The sequence below is a fragment of the Prosopis cineraria genome, unplaced genomic scaffold (genome assembly GCF_029017545.1).
Source record: "Prosopis cineraria cultivar Desert tree isolate PC_DT_omini unplaced genomic scaffold, ASM2901754v1 PC9, whole genome shotgun sequence".
Classification (NCBI taxonomy): Eukaryota; Viridiplantae; Streptophyta; class Magnoliopsida; order Fabales; family Fabaceae; genus Prosopis; species Prosopis cineraria.
In genome coordinates, this window is record NW_026555340.1 from 21276474 (window position 1) to 21294944 (window position 18471).

At 34.4% G+C, this 18471-nt stretch overlaps 1 protein-coding gene across 2 annotated transcripts; it reads right to left on the minus strand.

Annotated features, from left to right (window-relative positions):
* Window positions 1–9189: 9189 nt before the first annotated feature.
* On the minus strand, window positions 9190–18011 carry LOC129320061 (uncharacterized). 2 transcript variants are annotated; one of them, XR_008595615.1, is made up of 9 exons: window positions 15311–18011; window positions 14885–15014; window positions 14712–14800; window positions 13444–13682; window positions 12334–12420; window positions 11033–11132; window positions 10688–10898; window positions 9608–10599; window positions 9190–9514 (listed from the first exon to the last, which is right to left on the minus strand). XR_008595615.1 is itself a non-coding variant. In XM_054965209.1 (8 exons), the coding sequence occupies exons 1-8, from the start codon at window positions 17528–17530 to the stop codon at window positions 9761–9763; spliced, it is 3915 nt and encodes a 1304-aa protein (XP_054821184.1). In that variant the 5' UTR covers window positions 17531–18011; the 3' UTR covers window positions 9190–9760. The 2 variants fall into 2 exon arrangements, 1 of the variants encoding a protein (XP_054821184.1); XM_054965209.1 differs by having other exon boundaries at window positions 9190–10599.
* Window positions 18012–18471: the final 460 nt, after the last annotated feature.

Genomic DNA, 18471 nt, shown 5'->3' on the forward strand with positions numbered 1-18471 from the left:
GTTGACCTAAATATTTAATGTGTTATTTTACTAAATTTGAGCTTAAATATTTTCAAACTTTGTTTAGGTTAGCTTGATTTACCAATTCTACCTAAACTAAAAGTTGGGTTTCTAGCCATTGTTTAACAACCATAGTGGGAGGAATAGTGCATTTCTCAAAATGCCCTCGTGCTGTTGTAATTTTCAAGGCCCCATCGTCTTCTCTATAAAGAATCTGTTGGTATTGAATGTTTTGCCCAACTCATGTCATTCTCATAAAATAATGACAATAAGTACTTGCATTTATTTAACTATGCCAAATATTATATATAACTCTCAATAGAAACCACATCATGTGGATTTCTATAATGCCTTATACTCACTCCAACGAATTCCTACCCATCCATGATCATGTAACTTTTCATTCTCAATGACATATCATAGGCATTTACTTGAGCAATTTCATCACATAATCACTTGCATGCTATTTAGCCATGTGTATGTGTGTGTTCAATACTTAGCATCATGCTATAGTTATTCAATCACTTAATCCGATGGGAATTAAGGGACGAGTTAGAAGGTATCGGAGGACCAATGACCAGGAGGAAGCATCTACAATAAATTTTTAGCACACAAAACATTCAACAAGTCAACACCATCAATGGTGACAAAATAGTGTAGTTTTTATACATGTTTGTTACCATTGCATCAATCTGGTAAGGAAACCAATTCAACATATAATGTAGATAAATGACCAATAAAAAATTTAATATAGTTACCAAAAGCTAGAGGCTTCAGCTCCACAAATAATATATCATGCATCTATTCATTGAGTTAGAGTCACAGGCACAAATAACAAGTCTAGATTAAGCATGCATCAAGACAATCCTTTTCATTCAATGTGTAAGAACCAAAAAACTAGCATTAACAAGTTTGGTCTTAGAGCACCAAATCTCAACACATGAACAAGGACTCAGCTCAACTATAATAATATGAAAGTAACATTTCACCCCTTCCCGACAAAAAGCAAAAAAACAAAACAAAACAAAATAAAAGAAAGACAAGCAAATGTTAGCAAGAGAAGCATATATTTTAATAGGCTAAAGTCTTACAAGAAACAAGAAACAACCAAACTATGAGCCATACCAAATAATGATATAGGATGTAATAAGAGGTGTTACATGACTAATAAAATATGCAGACATACCTATATATTCAAGCAGCTTTGATGGAATGTTGATGGACAACCATCATAATAGATTAAATCCCCTATGTCTCCATATATATTGCAAGTGTCATCATTTAGATCATTGCCATCAACATCAATAAAATGAAAACTAATTTTCTCATAATTCTCTTGTCTCCTTTATGCATCTATTTAGTACTGTAAAAGAGACACTCTTGAATCCAAATTTATGTTTGGAAATTGCTAGCACAATTTACTACCTGCATGAATGTTTTCTACTTTTCCTTTCATGTGGCCAAAGAGGATCACATCCAGACAATGAATTTTTAGTTCCATCATGTAGGTGATAGGTTGATTTCTGGGATTTAAAGCTAACACTAGAAACATTTTCAGTCATCTAATTTTTCACTAAATTACTTGCATGCTTTATAAATCTCTTCATTGATATCATTATCCATATTATTCATATCATGCCTAAAATTGGCAAATCTTGTAAGGTTAGGTTCCATTTCACTATCACTCGCACTACCATCTCTTTGCTTCTTCTCCAATTCTTTTTCCATCTTTTCTTAAGTTTTCCTTGTTAATTGACTTAACACTTCATCTGAGATACAAGCAAAGGAAAAACCATCAACCATGGGCTTGGCCTCATTATCATCATCATTCAATTGCTTTTAAATAGCATCATCATTTGCTTTGATTATTGACCAATAGGTTGTACCCCTTTAATTGATGTAAACTGCATCTGGATAGTCTATAGTGGTGGAGCTAGGATCCTAGTTCAAGGGAGTCAAGATTCTTGGCACAAGAAAAATAATTTTTCTCTTTCAAATGCACTATTTCTCTTTCTTTCTTTATTATTCTTTATTATTTAATTTAACTTTGCAAGTATAATGAGCTAGCAAAAAAGACATTCAAAAAGCTTACCTTGAGTCTTGAATCTTCATTTTTCATTGCTTTTTTTTTGTGACTAGTCTCTAAGCAGTTTTTGGGATGAGGACGATGTGGCTCTGGTTTAGTCAAACTAGATTTTTTTCCTATTTTTTAAGGGACTAATAAATAATATTTATATTTATATACAATGAAATTATAGATTAATATCCATTGGGCTTTAAGTTAAAAAGTTAGATTTTAGATGTAGATTATAAAATATAAGATTGAAATGGGTTTAAAGTTTAAAATATTAAAATGAGATAGCGTGAAGTATAAGAAAAAGGGGGTACAAACTACAAAATATCAAAACCCACATTTTATATATGTTATTTTTCCCAAGTTAAGGGGTTGCATATAACCCCCCCTCAATTACAAGTAGCTCCGCCTATGATCTATGTTCTTTTAAGGATGATAATCTATTATCTAACTTGCACTCAGTAGCATCTCCCTTATTTTTTCACGTAGTTTCTAATTTTTTGTACCACTCCCATGCCTTACTTTTCCTTCTTTTATTACTACAGTTAGGAGCTTTTTATATAAAGGAGTCTTATCATCCTCAGAACTTACTCTCTTCATTGACTTAAAGGGTTTTGCATTTTCTAGTCCTTGATTCAATAATGTATTACTCTCTTCAGAGTCCCAATCATGTCTCCTACTCTCCTTGATTGATTGAGATTTTCTTGATGCTACCCATTTTTTCTCGGGCCTAACATCTAAACTAGGCTTCTCAACAAGTTTTTTTTCCCAAATATGATAAAGAATGGACTAGAATGTTCCTTTTGGTGGAGGCCTTAGTTTGCAAATTTTATCTGTTTTTTATAAGCTTGAGGTGATTATAGTATCCTAATGGGTCACCCACCTTATTTCTATTAACCATAACCTCCAGAACACCATTTTTCCCCTGAACCTCGATGGTCTTATTTACTTTAAACTTATCTCTCAGCAAGTATAGATATAGGTGAGCATCATCCTTATTCACATTGAACCTGTTGAGGTCAATAGTATCTCCTAGATACAATCTACCACGCTTGTCATAGTAAAAGTTTTTTCTATCATCAAGAGTGTGTCTGCTTGACCTTGTTTCAAATTTACTCTTAAAGCCAATTCTTGTGGCATGCATTAGTCTCATAAATCTTCACCCCCAAAGCCAACCCCATCATTATCATAAAAAAAAAACCTCTTTTTCATCTTTTCTATGTCCATACCGTCATATTCATCAAAATCAAGCACTATCATTTTAGTCCTCTTTATTTCCCTCGACTCCAAACCATTCTTCTCAATCATAGCATCCTCATTATGCCTAATTTACATCACTCTATCCCTCTTTTTATCAATTTCATTGCCTTCCATTATACCACTAAAGTAGTCAATCCATTATAGACTTAAATAGTCTTAGGACCAAGCCTTCTACTTAGAGGCATTAGCAACTTATCACTTTATTTTGAATCACTTAGAGCCATACTAGGCCTTTTTCCTAATATTTGGCTTATACAACTTTTGAGAGTTGCTTGAAGAACCATACCCACCACCCAACCCATCTCCTTTCTTTCTAACAATTAAACAGGCTGAGGAGTTCCTACTCTTCACCACAACCCCAGAAGGAATAGTTGATCTCATGCCCTATTTCATCTATATGAAAAGGTAAAACTAAAACCCCTTTAAATCTTGTAAACCTCTTATATAAAATATATCCCAAGATATTCCCCGAGAAAACCAAACATAAAACCTTAAATCACCATCTACAGAAATTCCTTAGCACACACTAACATATCTAAGGCAAAATAAGCCAAATGCCATAAAGCCTTCCCCTTGCTAGAAACCATTGACATGACAAAAAGGGAAAAGCAAAAGAATTTTCAAATAATCTTACCTCGCCCTTGTAAAATTCACAAAAATCCCTCACTAGGTAAAAACTCTATCTCTAAGACGCAATTCCCTAATGAAACTTAAACTAATCAGAGAGCGACACCAATTAGATAGAAAGAAAAGTGGGAGATTTATGGGTTTGGAATTGCTACACTCCATAAATACCCAACCATTACTCTCTCTCTCTCTCTCTCTCTCTCTCTCTCTCGTCTTTGAAGTTATTTCCCTTTTTTCTCCCTTCTTCCAATTTATGTTTCCGTTTCCATATTCAATTCCAAGTTGTGTATTTTCTAGAATACATGCAATATATTTTTCACTCCCTTTTTCCCTCCAAATTTGAGGTTTAGCACCCACAGGGATTATTTGGATGGCAATGATCTTGCCACATCATAAGAGTATGACGTCTAGTTTGTTATGGGTGACGTGGTAAAATTGAGTAGTTTTGGATTAGACCAGTGGCTATTTATACAATTTGACCTTACTATTGATACATTTTGAAGAAGATTTGGGGAATAGGAGGAATGGCATGCACACACAAAGATGATATGAGTAAGAGTGTGTTTGGTTGGGGGGAAGGGAAGGGGCTCTCCTCCCCTCCCCTCATTTGGTTAGGAAGAGGGGAGCCCCTCCCCTCCCCTCCAAATTAGGAGGGAGCTCCCCTCCCCTTCCCCTTCTCCCCCTCCCCTTCCCTTCCCTCCTCTCCTCTCACCTCCCCTTCCCTCCCCTCCCCTTCCCTTGAACCAAACACACTCTAAAGGTATAAAGGAGGATCAAAAGATTGGATCTATTCAGCCATTCACTCGATTATGGGTTTTTAGAAAACAAGTGATAGGCTTGAGATTGTCGTTGGTTCTTTTCTTTAGGCCTTTTACTGTTTCGATAAAATTAAGGTTTCTGGGTTTGTCTATTGCAAAAACAATGTTTGCTTAGATTGGGTTTTTTTTATTCAAACCCAGTTCTTTACTCCTTTTGTTTGATTTTGCTTTTTGTTTTTTTTAGAAAAAAGGAGATAATATAACATTTTGTCTTTGAACTTTATCTCAATTATTAACTGAGCCCCTAAATGTTCACTCAAATTTAATACAGCTCAACTGTGGTACTTTATTAAGTTAAGTAATTACAAAAATTGAGTTGTACTCAGTCAAAAAATTACTAAGACTTATTATTTTAAATCAATAATTAAGAAAAAGTTCAAAGGCCAAAATTTATATTTTGTAAGAGGCTAAAATATACAATTTTTTTAAAATTTTGAGGCAATTGCACAAATGCTCTTACCTTTAAAAATTTAAAATTATCTTTCCTGATTTTTTTAATCTCGAACTTCTCTATTATTATTTTTTAGTTATCTTATTAATAAAAATAGACATGTCATATTAAAAAAAATTGTAATAGCTTATATGGCGTTCCATGTAAGCTAATAATAACAAAATAATATAGATAAAATTTTTTAAAAGCTATAGTTAACATCAAATGCCATATAAACTACTATGCCTTTTTTTAATATAATATAGCAACTTTTATTACTAAAATAACTAAAAAATAATGAAGTTTGTGGTTGAAAAAAAAAAGATAAAAGATCAAGGAAGTTAATTTTAAAATTTTAAAGGTAAAGTGAATTTTGTATAACTACTTTGAAATTCAGAAAAATTTTATATATTTTAATCTTAAATATAAAAAAAATTGAATATACTCATTAATGAATTTAATGGGTCCAAATTAATCTAGATTGATAAGGTTACAAAAGATAACAAAGAGTTCCCAAAAAGATTTTAACTTGGTGGCATTTTCAAAATTCAAAATCCATACTTATAATTATATAGATATGCCCTTACAAGTTAAATCTAGTGCTTTGCTGGTAAAAATAGAAATCTTTTAACAGCTTCGTCCAAATCTTAACAGGCTAGCTTATTGATAATCTTTTGGATATTTGCAATAAAGCATCATTGAAAGCTTTTTGTTTTTTGTTTTTTGTTTTTTACCAACATCATTGAAAGCTTCAAAGATCTTTAAGGCCCCATTTGGTTGGGGGGGGAGGGAACCCTTCCCTCCCCTCATGTGGTTAGGAGGAGGGGAGCCCCTCCCCTCATTTGGTTAGGAGGACCCTCCCCTCCAAAGCCTCCCCTCCAAATTGGGGGGGAGCTCCCCTCCCCTCCCTTCCCCCTCCTCCCCCTCCCCTTCCCTCCCCTCCTCTCCCCTCACCTCCCTTCCCCTCCCCTCGAACCAAACAGACCCTAAATCTCATACCACAAATATCTTTTGAACAATTTAACAACTCCCACCTCTCACAATGCACTTCTCCCTCCATGATTACAACCCTTAATTTCCACTAACAGCATTCAATTGCTTTACATTTTTTCTTGGGAAATTAAAAAGCAATTGATTGGATCCGTTGAGATGGCACTTACTTTAGCTTTGGTGGGGTTTTTTTTTTTTTTGGCCAAAAGCTTTGGTTAGCATTTCTCTTCCAACAAGCATTAGAGGTTTTTGTTTCCAGCACCTGATGTTTCGATCTTCTCGAAATACATGGAACTAACTTGTTATTATTCGTGATTTTTTTTTTAATCGCCTGGTATCTTAAAAAGTCTAAGGTTTAATTTTTTTAATAGAAAGAAATGGAATGAAATGGGTTAAAGAAATAAAAATATAAATAAAATGATAAAAAAATAGGCGAACACATTTATAAAAAAGAGGTAAAATTTAATTCATGAGATTGAGAATTATGATTCATGAAATTTTTAGAGAATGTGATAATTTTTACTTTTGTAATATATAATAATAAATTTTATCATATTAATAATGAGAAAAAATGATGATTTAATTTATTTTAATTTTAATTTTTTAATCAATTCCATTATATTCCTTTCTAATAACTAAACAGAATCTAAGAGTACTACAATCATCTCACATCCAAATTAATCTGCCCTAGTTGTGAGATTGTTTTTACCAACAATAATCTTAAAAGTATCTTAAAGATATCATGGAAACTTTATTAATGTAATTTTTGGAGAAAAAATGACAAAACTTTGAAATGTCACAATGTATCTTTAGGCATTCAGCAAACCTTTTATTATTATTATTATTATTTATTATTATTATTATTATTATTATTATTTTGGTAGGCATTTTACAATTATTTAGTTTTGCAATTGTAAAGAATAATGAATCATCTATCTATCTATTTATATATCTATCTAAAAGTAGAACCGTAAGTTTATGTTTGGTGACGCTACATGTCTTTTAGTATATTTTTATGTTTTATTTTTTATTTCAAGAGTAAATAAAACAACATCACTCCCACATATCTGTTGCCACATGTCCTTTATATTTTTATATTTCATTGTTTATTTAAAAAAATAAATAAAATTACTTCACTTCCACATATCTCTCCATTATCCCACATATCTTCCCACTATCTCTTCAATTATTTCTAAAAATATTTTTAAAAAGATAATAACTACACTAATTTTAAAACTAATCGAAACTACTTCCCTTTATCTCTTATTTTTCTCTTTTATTTTCATTTATCTCTAATATTCTCCCCCACTATCCCTTTCATTATCATAACCTCCATGTTAACATTGATTTTTTAAAAAAAATAATTTTAAAAATATATAAAAATAAAGCCACAAGCTTGGATCTAGTTATGAAAAAAAAGCAAGAGATATGAATCCTTTTCACACATTCTTCTCCACCATTTGATTTTTATCGAAAGGAATAGGTCTATGTGTGGTTTCGTTTTGAATGACAAGCAAAGACAATTATTTTATTTTATATTTACTTGGCGTAATTTTAATGATTTGCATGCTTTCTTATAAGATGTTGGACCCAAATGTAGGATGCATTAAAAAAATTAATAATAAGTGTGATAAATTGAATCTTCAAGAAATCATCAAAGTGATGGCCAATGCTGGTCGCAAAAAATCAAAGTGATGGACAATTTTGTGTGTGTATAAGTTATTTGAAAAAATTTATTGCTTCGTCCTTATACTATTAACTCGATTGTAACTTGATCTATTTGACTTAATTATAATTTAATTTTTAAATTTTAACTCAGTACAATTTAGCCTCTATAATTTTATTCATTTAAAATATTAGTCTATAAACTTTAATAATAACTTTATTCTTTATAACTAGATTTTGCTAAGGATAATCTGGATTTAAAATAATGGAGAGGGAAGAAAATTTTAATTAGTTTAAATTTGTGAAAAGAAAATATAAAAAATGGGATTGAAATTTTTTCATATAGATAAAGTTTTAAAAAAAGTAAGTTAATTAAAATTAATATAGAAAAATCATAATTGGAGTCATGATTCATTAGGTCTGTGAATGCCATGATTGTTCTCACATTTATGATATTAGGTTTTTCTGTGAAAAGGATGACACTTAGAATAAATGTGCAATTAATTTATCATACTAAAATGGAGACTTATTTTTACTTTTATTTATATAATTCATTTCATTATCATACTTTTCGGTAATGAAATAGCTCCTAAAAGTATAAAAAATGATTTATTTTATTGTACAATTCATTACCTTTAAAATGTTAAAAATATTAGCACAAATTATTTTATTTAGAACTTATATTCTATGTAAATTAAAATTTTAAAAATAAAAAATTTCCAATTAAATTGCATAACCATCTTTTTTCTACAATTTGTAATTTTATTGGAGGTTACAAACTTTTTTTTATCTGAAGTTTTTTATATTTACAATTTATTTTTTTTATTGTAAGTCTCACAGATGTTTTTTTGTTTAACCTGTAGTGTTATAATTATCATTTAATTTTATCTACTATATAGTTTTTTGTTTTTTAAATTTACCATGCAAAAATTAAAAAAGTAAAAGAAAAGTTACTCATCCTGCCATAAATAAGATATAGATAAAGATGATAGATTTTATTTCCTAAAATGTAAAGACTAATATTTTAATTAGATAAAATTATAAAAATTGAATTATAAAAGTCAATATTCAAGAATTGGATTATAAACAAATCAAGACTATAAAGACTAAATTATACATTATACAGAGTTAAAATTTAAGAATTGAATTTTAACTAAGTCAAAATTATATGAACTAATTGATTAATTTTTTCAAATTATTTTGCCACTATTGATACTTAAAGTTGGAAATTAAAAAAAAAAAAAAAAGGACCCTTGCCGTTGCTTCTTCAAAACAAGCTTCAGTTTTCCGCATTGACATCAAATAACTTAATTGCAGAGACAAGATGAAGGAAATAAAAACTTCATGAAATGTCATTAGATTGACACCATCATTCACATAAGCTTTCCGTGTAATACAAAGGACACAATGCTAGTTCCTCGTCAAAAATCACATGGGCCACAAAACTGAGCCGAAGCTGCTGGAATTAAACTATAAATACCCGCTTCTTGCTTTTCTGTCAATCATCTATCAAAATGGATACTGACAAATGCAACCAAGCAAGTGCTTGAAGATCACGTATTACAGGCGTGTAATCAATCTTCTGCACAAAGCATTATTGTATCTTCCCGGCAGAAGAAACAAGGACAAGAAATCAACTTAGCTCAGCCCCTTAAAAAAAAAAAAAAAAATCCATACTCATCCACGATGCAAGGTATTGATCACTATTTAAATCTCTTGAAAATAATAGGGGTTTATTCATACCATCCAGAGTTCAGACCACATCATGAAGCATCATAGATAGCTTTCAAAGCCTTGAAAAATTGATTGCATGCAAGGCATTGCAGCTTCGGAAAAAGGACTTTGTGAGGAGAGAGTAACACATTGGCAGTATTTTTATTAGACACAGCACTTCTCTTACTCTTGATCGGTCTCAGAACTATCATTCGATGCATTTATGCGATTTTCATCAGAACGCATATTTTCTGAAGCAACTGTGCCTACGTGTAAATTTCCTTCTTGACACATGGTTTCACCATTCAAACCAGAACTGATTTGCAAGGAACTCTCATCAGCATGATTGAGTATAGAATCAGACATATCTGCATTTTCATGACTCTGGGTGGTGATATTTTCTTCAGATAACCCACTTGAAGGAACAGCCTTATGAATCTCATTAGTATTATTCTTGCCAACCTCTCTAGACAGCAACATAGTATTCACCACTGGATTCACGTCATGCTCAGATGAATCACCATTTACAAGAGTGGGTAAGCAACTTTCCCGGTCAAAAACAGGCTCAACCAGGTCTCCTTTCAAAGAAGGATCAGTCGGAGCAGTTTCCTGAACCAAAGTACAGTTTTCAGGGCAATCTGGAGCATCTGATCGATGTACATCAACAGAAGCATCATGCAGAGAAATGACCCGACTTTCACCAGATGTATTCAAATTATCTTGCACATAATTTTCCATCTCTAGTGCAACATGACTCGTATCAGAGGGGGAAGAACATTTATCTGAAGTTGAGTCTGATAGCCTATCCTCAGAATGAGATTTAGAGCACACAGTCCTGTCAGATAAAACTTGATTTTTAATCTCTTCAGAAGCATCATAGCATTCATCATATATCTCGTTGACAGGATTTGAATCCATATTAGCGCTTCCATCAGGGTCTTGATGATTCGAGGAATCAGCTGACCTATCAGCCAATTTTGATTTAATGCTAACTTTGTCTGCATTTTCCACTTTCTCAACACCTATCATAATAAAATAATAAACTTATGCAAGGGGCAAAAACAATTCGCTGAAAGTTAAATAAAATAAAACGAAACAAGAGACCAAAACCTGAGGCAGTTGTGTTCCCCTCAAAGTTTCCTTTCTCTACTAGCACCTTCTGTAGCATATTTATACCAGGGAACACCAGAATATTCAAAAACCTCAGTTCTTTCCTAAGTGATTCCTCAAGATCCGTGAACCCAAAATTCATTGTCCATGTTTGCATGAGTTCAGCAATTGCTGGAATAATCATTATCTCAACCTTCATAGAGCGGAGGGCCTTCCAAGAGGGAAAAAGAAAAATGCATGTCAAAATTGTGAAAGATAAGTGCAACAAAGAAAATACCTACAAAAGTTTGATGCAGATAACCAAGGCAAAGAAAATCATAAAGAACCATAGCTCTCATAGTATACCGATTCAATAGCAGAAAAAAGCCGGCGGCACATGCCCTGACGCCTATATATGTGGCGAGTTCCAATAAATGGCATCTCCACTAGCCTAGTCCCATGGAACCTAGAAACAATAAAGTACACAGCCTACAGATAAGTGCATTCCCTATGTTCACAGAAAAGAAAAGCATAAATATTAATCCAATTCAAGATATGCAACCTAATAGAGGCACCTTGACTACTCAAGAATCTAAGTACGAAATTATTAACAACGCATAGACAAGAAAACATATCAGCACTGAGCCCTGCCAACAAAATGCATGCCACTCAATATCAAAGTTACAAATATGCTATCAGACAACCAAATAGTCTGTAATCATTATCATTAACTTGCTTAAAAGTGCTTTGTAACAGTGACCATTTTAATTTAAAAGTATTTCGCTTACAGGGTTCAACTAGCACAGGAGATGAGATTTAGACAAGAAAAGTCAGAAACAGACTGTGAGTTTAGCTTCATGGCTCGGGGATGAGGGACATTGCATGGCAAAGCTGGACTTAATACATGGAAAGTTGCAGGAACTTGTTGGCAGGTAGTGGAAGATCAGAGTGTTTCACACCTAGCACAAGGCAAATTGCCATGCAGATAGCTCAGCAAAGTTTATCTAATTCTTTAGGCATCTATTTTCAGCCCAGTATTCCAACTAGGGTTAGATCCATGTATATAGAGAGGACGCTATGGAAACTCACATTTGAGCATGCAATTGTTTTCTATGTAGCAGGCCTTGGGCCCCCTCTACAACCCAAACAAAAATGGTTTTTAAATAAACTTCTGATAGACATGTCTGTAAAGTTGAGGATCATTTTGTAGAACATAAATGCAATCTTCCATCCTAACAAATCCATGAAAAAATGGAGAACGAGATCACGGCCTTTCTTTCCTGTTCAGCTAAATAAGCAAAGCTAAATCATATTCGTTCAAGAAAGGTGAAGAAATCAAGCAAAAACATGGCTAGTGGTTGCCTGCGTCTATTATGCTTATTCATTAGAAGCATCAATTCATAACACAAATTTCTTAGCAAAACAGTGAAGAATGAGGAGTCTTTCAACTTATGAAGCTTCCTTCCTTACTAGTATTCTCCAAGCCATTCTAACCAACAAATGTCAAATATGCATATGGAATCAATTGACTTTTAATCCTTCCCAATCTCCAGGTTTTAATTTTAGCCTCTCAACCCCAGAAAAAGATTTGCTGAATAAGTTAGCTTGTGGTTTCCATGAAGATTTCTAGAAGAAGGAAAGTGGAAAAAAGGTCTGAGGCAGAGTACCTGATAGATGCTGCAGAAATGATTTCATCACCCCTCTCCAGAATAGCAGTGTAAAAACCATTATAATTCAACCTACTGAAGTTTGACCTGAAAAAAATAAAAAGTAAAGAAAACAGCAACACCATGAAACATCTTAAAGGGAGAAAACAAGCCATGCTCTCATGGCAATTAATGGTACGAAGATTCCAGATAACCATTGCAATTTAAAAATCATTCAATAAATCATTTCCTGAGTGCTTTCAGTCACACGCAGTCGCCAATAACTGTCTGGAGTGAAAGGGAGTTAGTCACACACAAACTACCAGCTTCTCTCTCATCCTATCAACTAACAGAATGACTCAAATACCAAGTCAGCATAACTACTCAAATATAAAGCCAGCATTAAATGTCAAATAAAATATAAACCCATAAACCACACAACTATAGAAGTGTTTTATAAGGAAGTAGAAAGCCATAAACTATACACAAGAAATAGATGACATCCCCTTTTGGAAAGCTTATTGGGGGTTATTGTCGTCATACAATTCTTGAAGTCAGATTAAACATATTTTTTGCAAACCTAATGACAGGTAATACAGCTAACCAGGTCTTAAATCAGATATCCTTTACTAGTATGGAAAGGGTAATATGCTAAAAAGATCATAGGTGTACTTTCTGTGGCAAAACTACGTTTTTTTTTTTTTTTTGCAGAGAATAAGGACATGGTCTAATGTTTGTCTAGAGGCAAGAATTTGATTATGCACTTCGATATTTGAATCCACTGTTCCATAGAGCACGTTAGTACAATAAAGAAGTTCATGGCAGATGATGCTGCAAGCAATTTAAACATTGAGTAACTTCAACCAGACTTCCGTAAAATCCCGTTTATGAACTGCTAAATTCATTTTCCTCCAACTTGGAATAAACAGAATGGTCAACTTTAGGAAATTAAGCATATATTGTTAGAAGGTAAACGGTTAAACACAATATTTATCAATAGCAACTTTAGAGAGATTAAAATTATGACATTAAATCAGAGCTAAGTATTCATTCTTTATAATTAAAAAAAAGGGGTTTTCCTCCATCAAAGAATATATTGCTACTCCATGATTTCAAGCTGCAAGTGCTTACCCACTATTATATAAAACATTATGAATCAAATTGATCCCACTCCTCCGGTCAACAACGGGTAAAAAGCATTCATTCATAATAGTCAGTGCAACAGCTAGCTTGGAGTTGCATTCAACCCTTTGAAAAATTCCTCTACTAGTGGCCTCTGAGTCTTCATCTGTTCGATGAATAAGAGACCACGAAAATCCTGCCTCTAGTTCATGCTTGGCACCTAGGAACTTCTTCAAGTGCTCAAAAAGCTGTCAAAGAATACAAGGTATACATCAAGATCATGCTCTTGTGCAACGTTTATTTCTCATTTTATCTTTCCTTCATTAGTCAAATTTCTTGTAACACAGCGTACATCAAACCATACTCTGTCTCATAAGCAAATTCAGAGATGAATATTAAGAAGGAAAAGAAAATAAATCTCCCACTTACAAGCATTTTTTTGTAACTGAGATCAACTCAATGTATATCAATTAGCAAAAGCATCTTTGATCACTTGTTTACCAAGATACACTTAGATTGGGATTAAATAGGGGAAAAAATATTGGGTATTCTGGTTAGAAGAACAATTATTTGATAAATCTAATTTGCTTATTGAATCCCTTTTGGCTCTTGATCCTGTCATTTATCAAAAAATAAGGGAATGAGAGTTTGAAAATATTACGCTTCAGGGGTTTACACCTTTAAACCCTATTCCATTTCCTTACTAAATATTCCAAATAGATATGTCCTCCTTCTCATAAACTCATTTGGCAATCCAAAGCTCATTGAAGATAACTCAAGTTTCAGACAAGAACATTCAATTGAATATCTAATCCATCAGTCAACATCATAATAAGCATTCCCAAAATACATACAAAGGTCAAGTAGTATAAATCAGGATTTTGAGCAGAAAAATTAAAATTTCTATAGTTTCTGGAGAAGGAAAAGAAAACCAAGGTACTATATTCATATCTTTGCTAGCAATTTCTCCAATAAAAAGCAATTTTTTTTCCAGGTCAATATTACATGGTTAAGTTTTTTAAATATTTTTTCCCTCAGTGCCACTTTTTGCTAGAGAAGTTTAACACAAAGATACAAAGAACTAACAATTACCAATTTTTTGAAAAAGAAAAAAACAAGAAGAAAAGGAAAAATGCTATAATCCTATGATTCAACTCATGGCAAAGAAAACCATTATTACAACTCAAGCAATGTCTGGGCACTCCCGCACAGAGAGAGAGGGAGAGAGTAACAATAAGCTGTTGAGAGCGAAGATGTAAATAAAATATAAGAGGTACCTGTTTGCACTCTTTTCCACAAAAAGAAAAGCCCGAAACATTAGAGTTATTAGAAAGAGCATCCATCTTCTCAGCACAAGATTCATGGTCTGGGCAAACAGCAAAATATATTAAAACAGGTATACATAAGAAAATTGAAAGAGCTTCAAATCTAAACAGGATAAAGTAAGTACATTTTTTCTCACATAAGTTGCAAGTAAGTAGAGCACATGCAGCAGCATCTCCTTTTTTAACGGTCCCACTGGCTATTGCACAAAATTTGCAGGTGCAATTTGGACAATGCCATTCACCAGGAGGAAGCATCTATAGCAAATTAATTATCAGGCATAAAAGTATTCTATAAGTCAATAAAACCATTGACTATAACAAATTAGTGAATTTTTCTTATCAAGGTTTGGGAACAGGCACATTAATTCAATGAGAAAACTCATTCAACCAAACATCTAAATATCAAACAAGCTATAGTGCTACACGTGCAAGATATCACGCATCTATTGATTCTATTCAGTGTGATACAGTTACTGTGAACAATAATCCGTATAAATAAAATGGGAAGAAACAAAAAGATGTCACGTGGTTAATAAAATATCTAGACAAACCTTAATACTCAAGCAGCTCTGATGAAATGTTGATGGACAGCCATCACAACAGATTAAGGCCCCACCATCTCCACATATACCACAAGTGTCATCATTTGGATCATCACCATCAATATCCACAGAATGATAACTAATTTTCTCAGAATTCTCTTGTCTATTCCATGCATCTATTTGACACTGTAGAAGAGAAACTCCTGAATCCAAATATATGTTTTGAAATGGCTGGCGCAATTTGCTACCTGCATGAATCTCAAACTTGGAAACTGTGAGGATTTTACTGCAGCAGCCACAATGAATACCATCATTTGCAATCCATCCCTCCAGCACTACTCGTTTTCGTCTCCGATACTGAACCTTTTGGCTCAATGCAACTGTCCTAGAGTCAATCAACCAGGAAAGCACTGTTCTTTTGCCAGTATACGGAACAAAACCACCAGATTCTGAATTCAATCCCTTGCTAGAACTCCGAACTAACAAAGTACATCTTCCATGTTTTCTACTTTTCCTCCCATGTGACAGATGAGGATCACATTCAGACAATGAATTGTCAGTTTCATCATGCATGCGATGGGTGGATTTCTGGGATTTAAAGCTAGCACTGGCAACAACATTTTCTGAAATCTTATTTTTCATTGACTTACTTCCCTGCCTTATAAAAGAGCTCAATTTCTCTTCATCACTATCACTATCCGTGCTATTCATGTCATGCTTGTCACTGGCAGATCTTTTACGGTTGGGTTTTTTTTCACTGTCACTCTCACTCTCACTACCATCTATTTTCTTCTTCTTCAATTCTTGCTCCATCTTTTTCCGAGTTTTCCTTGTTAATTGGCTCAGCACCTCATCTGAGATGTGAGCAAAGGAAGAACCATTAACCATGGGCTTGGCCTCATTATCACCATCATTCAATTGCTTTTGCAGAGCATCATAGGCTTTGATGATTGACCAATAGGCTGTACCCCCTGGATTAATGTAAACTGCATCAAGATAGTCTCTATTCCTTCGAGGCCGATAATCTATAGTCCATCCCGCACTCAGGAGCATCTCCCTTATTTTTTCTCGCAGCTTCTGTTTCTCAGTGCCACTACCCCGCTTCACTTTTCCTTCTTTCATGATTGTAGTTGGGAGTTTCTCACGCAAAGGAGTCTGTTCATCTTCAGAACCTACCTTCTTCAAAGACTTGCGAGTTTTAGTAGTTGCTAACTCCTGATCCGATAATGAGCCACTGTCCTCTGAATCCCAAGCACGGCCCTTATTGTTCTTCATTGAAAATGATTTTTTTGATGCTATCCTCTTTTTCTCTTGCCTAACAACTGAACCTGGCTTCTGAACAAGTTTTGGTTTTGAATACGGTGAAGGATGGACCATGGTATTCTTCTTGGCAGTGGCTTCAGTCCTCAAACTTTGTTTGCTTTCCATAGGTTTGCGGTGACCATAGTGTTCTGATGGGCCAGCCTTCTTATTATTAACCATCACCTTTAGAACACCATTTTTCCCCTGAACCCTAATGGATTCATCTGATTTAAACTTATTTTTCAGCAAAGACAGAGGTAGCTGAGCATCAGGCCTATTTGCATTGAACCTGCTCTGGTTAGCATTATCTTCTACATACAAGCTACTAGCCCTATCATAATAAGAATTCTTTCTACTATAAACAATGTGTCTACCTGACCCTGTTTCACATTCCCTCTTAATGCCACTTGAAGCATCATGCATTGGTTCCACAAACCTTCTTGCTCCTAAACTAATTCCGTTATCATCATCAGACTTCCTCATTCGAGTCATTTGTACATCATCATATTCATCAAAATCAAACACGTCCAGTTTATTCCGCTTTGTTTCCCTCTGCTCCAAATCATTATTGTCAAACACAGAATCCTCATAATGTCTGATTCGCTCCGTTCCATCCCTCTTTCGACCACTTTCACTCCCTTCTCCTGTACCCTGCTCAAAAGCAGTCAACCCATTACAGACACGAATAGTCTCAGAACCAAGCCTTCTTACAGGAGGCATCAGCAACTCATCGCTTGATTCTGAATCACTCTTAGCCACACTGGGCCTTTTCCTAACCTTTGATTCATACTGCTTCCGAGAGCTACTAGAAGAGCCATATCCACCACCCAACCTATCTCCTTTCTTTCTAACAATTAAACAGCCCGAAGAGTTTCTGTTTGTCACTACAACTCCGGAAGCGCCAGCCGATCTCGTTCCCCGTTCCATTTACATGAAAAACCACAACCAAAACCCCCTTAAATCGCGTAAACCTCCCCAGCAAAATCCATCCCCAAGAATTCACCAAGGAAAAAAAACCTAAATCACCGTTTACTGAAATCCCCCAGCACACACTGCGAGATCTGAGGCAAAAACAATCCGAATGCGACAAAGACTCCTCCTTGAAAGAAGCACCCGAAGAGACCAAAACGCCAAAGCAAGAATCTTCGAGGAAACTTACCTTGACCAGTGAAACTCACCAAATCCCTCAGGTAATTCTTGCTCCGAGGCCGCAATTCCCCGACACAAACAAAACTGATCGGAGTGCTACCGTGTTACGCGAATCAGAGAGGGATAGAGGAAGAAGCAGCAGGGCGAGATTTCTGGGCTCGGAATAGCAGTTCTGCTCTACAAGTACCATACCATTGCGCGCTCTCTCTCTCTCTCTCTGAAATTATTTTCATTTTTATTCTCCCCTTTCTCGTTCACATTACCAATTCCAAGTGCGTATTTTTTCCCAGAAAACTCCTAATTGGGATTGTTTTTCTTTTTCACAATAGTTTCCCTCACTTTCCCTCCAAATCTCCAATTTTCATCGCCAGGTGGGATTATTTCAACGGTCACGATGTCGCCACGTCATGCACATGAGCCCTCGACGGATGACGTGGCATTATCGGACGTTCAAGATCAGATCAGTGGCTGTTTATACAGTTTGCGCGTCCTGGTTTATTTTCTTGTGATGATTTTCTTTCTGGTTTGGATAAATTTTGGAAACTATGGGATGATTTCACGCGGGGGCTTGTGCGCGTTAGAGGGAGAACAAAACCATAGAATCTGATCTGGCAAGACAGGTTGGGCGTGAGTTCGGGAAAAAATAGGTTCCAGGTGCTGTAAAATCTTATAAGAAATCTTTTTTTTTCTTTTTGAATTTGGCTTTGATAGAATCAGAT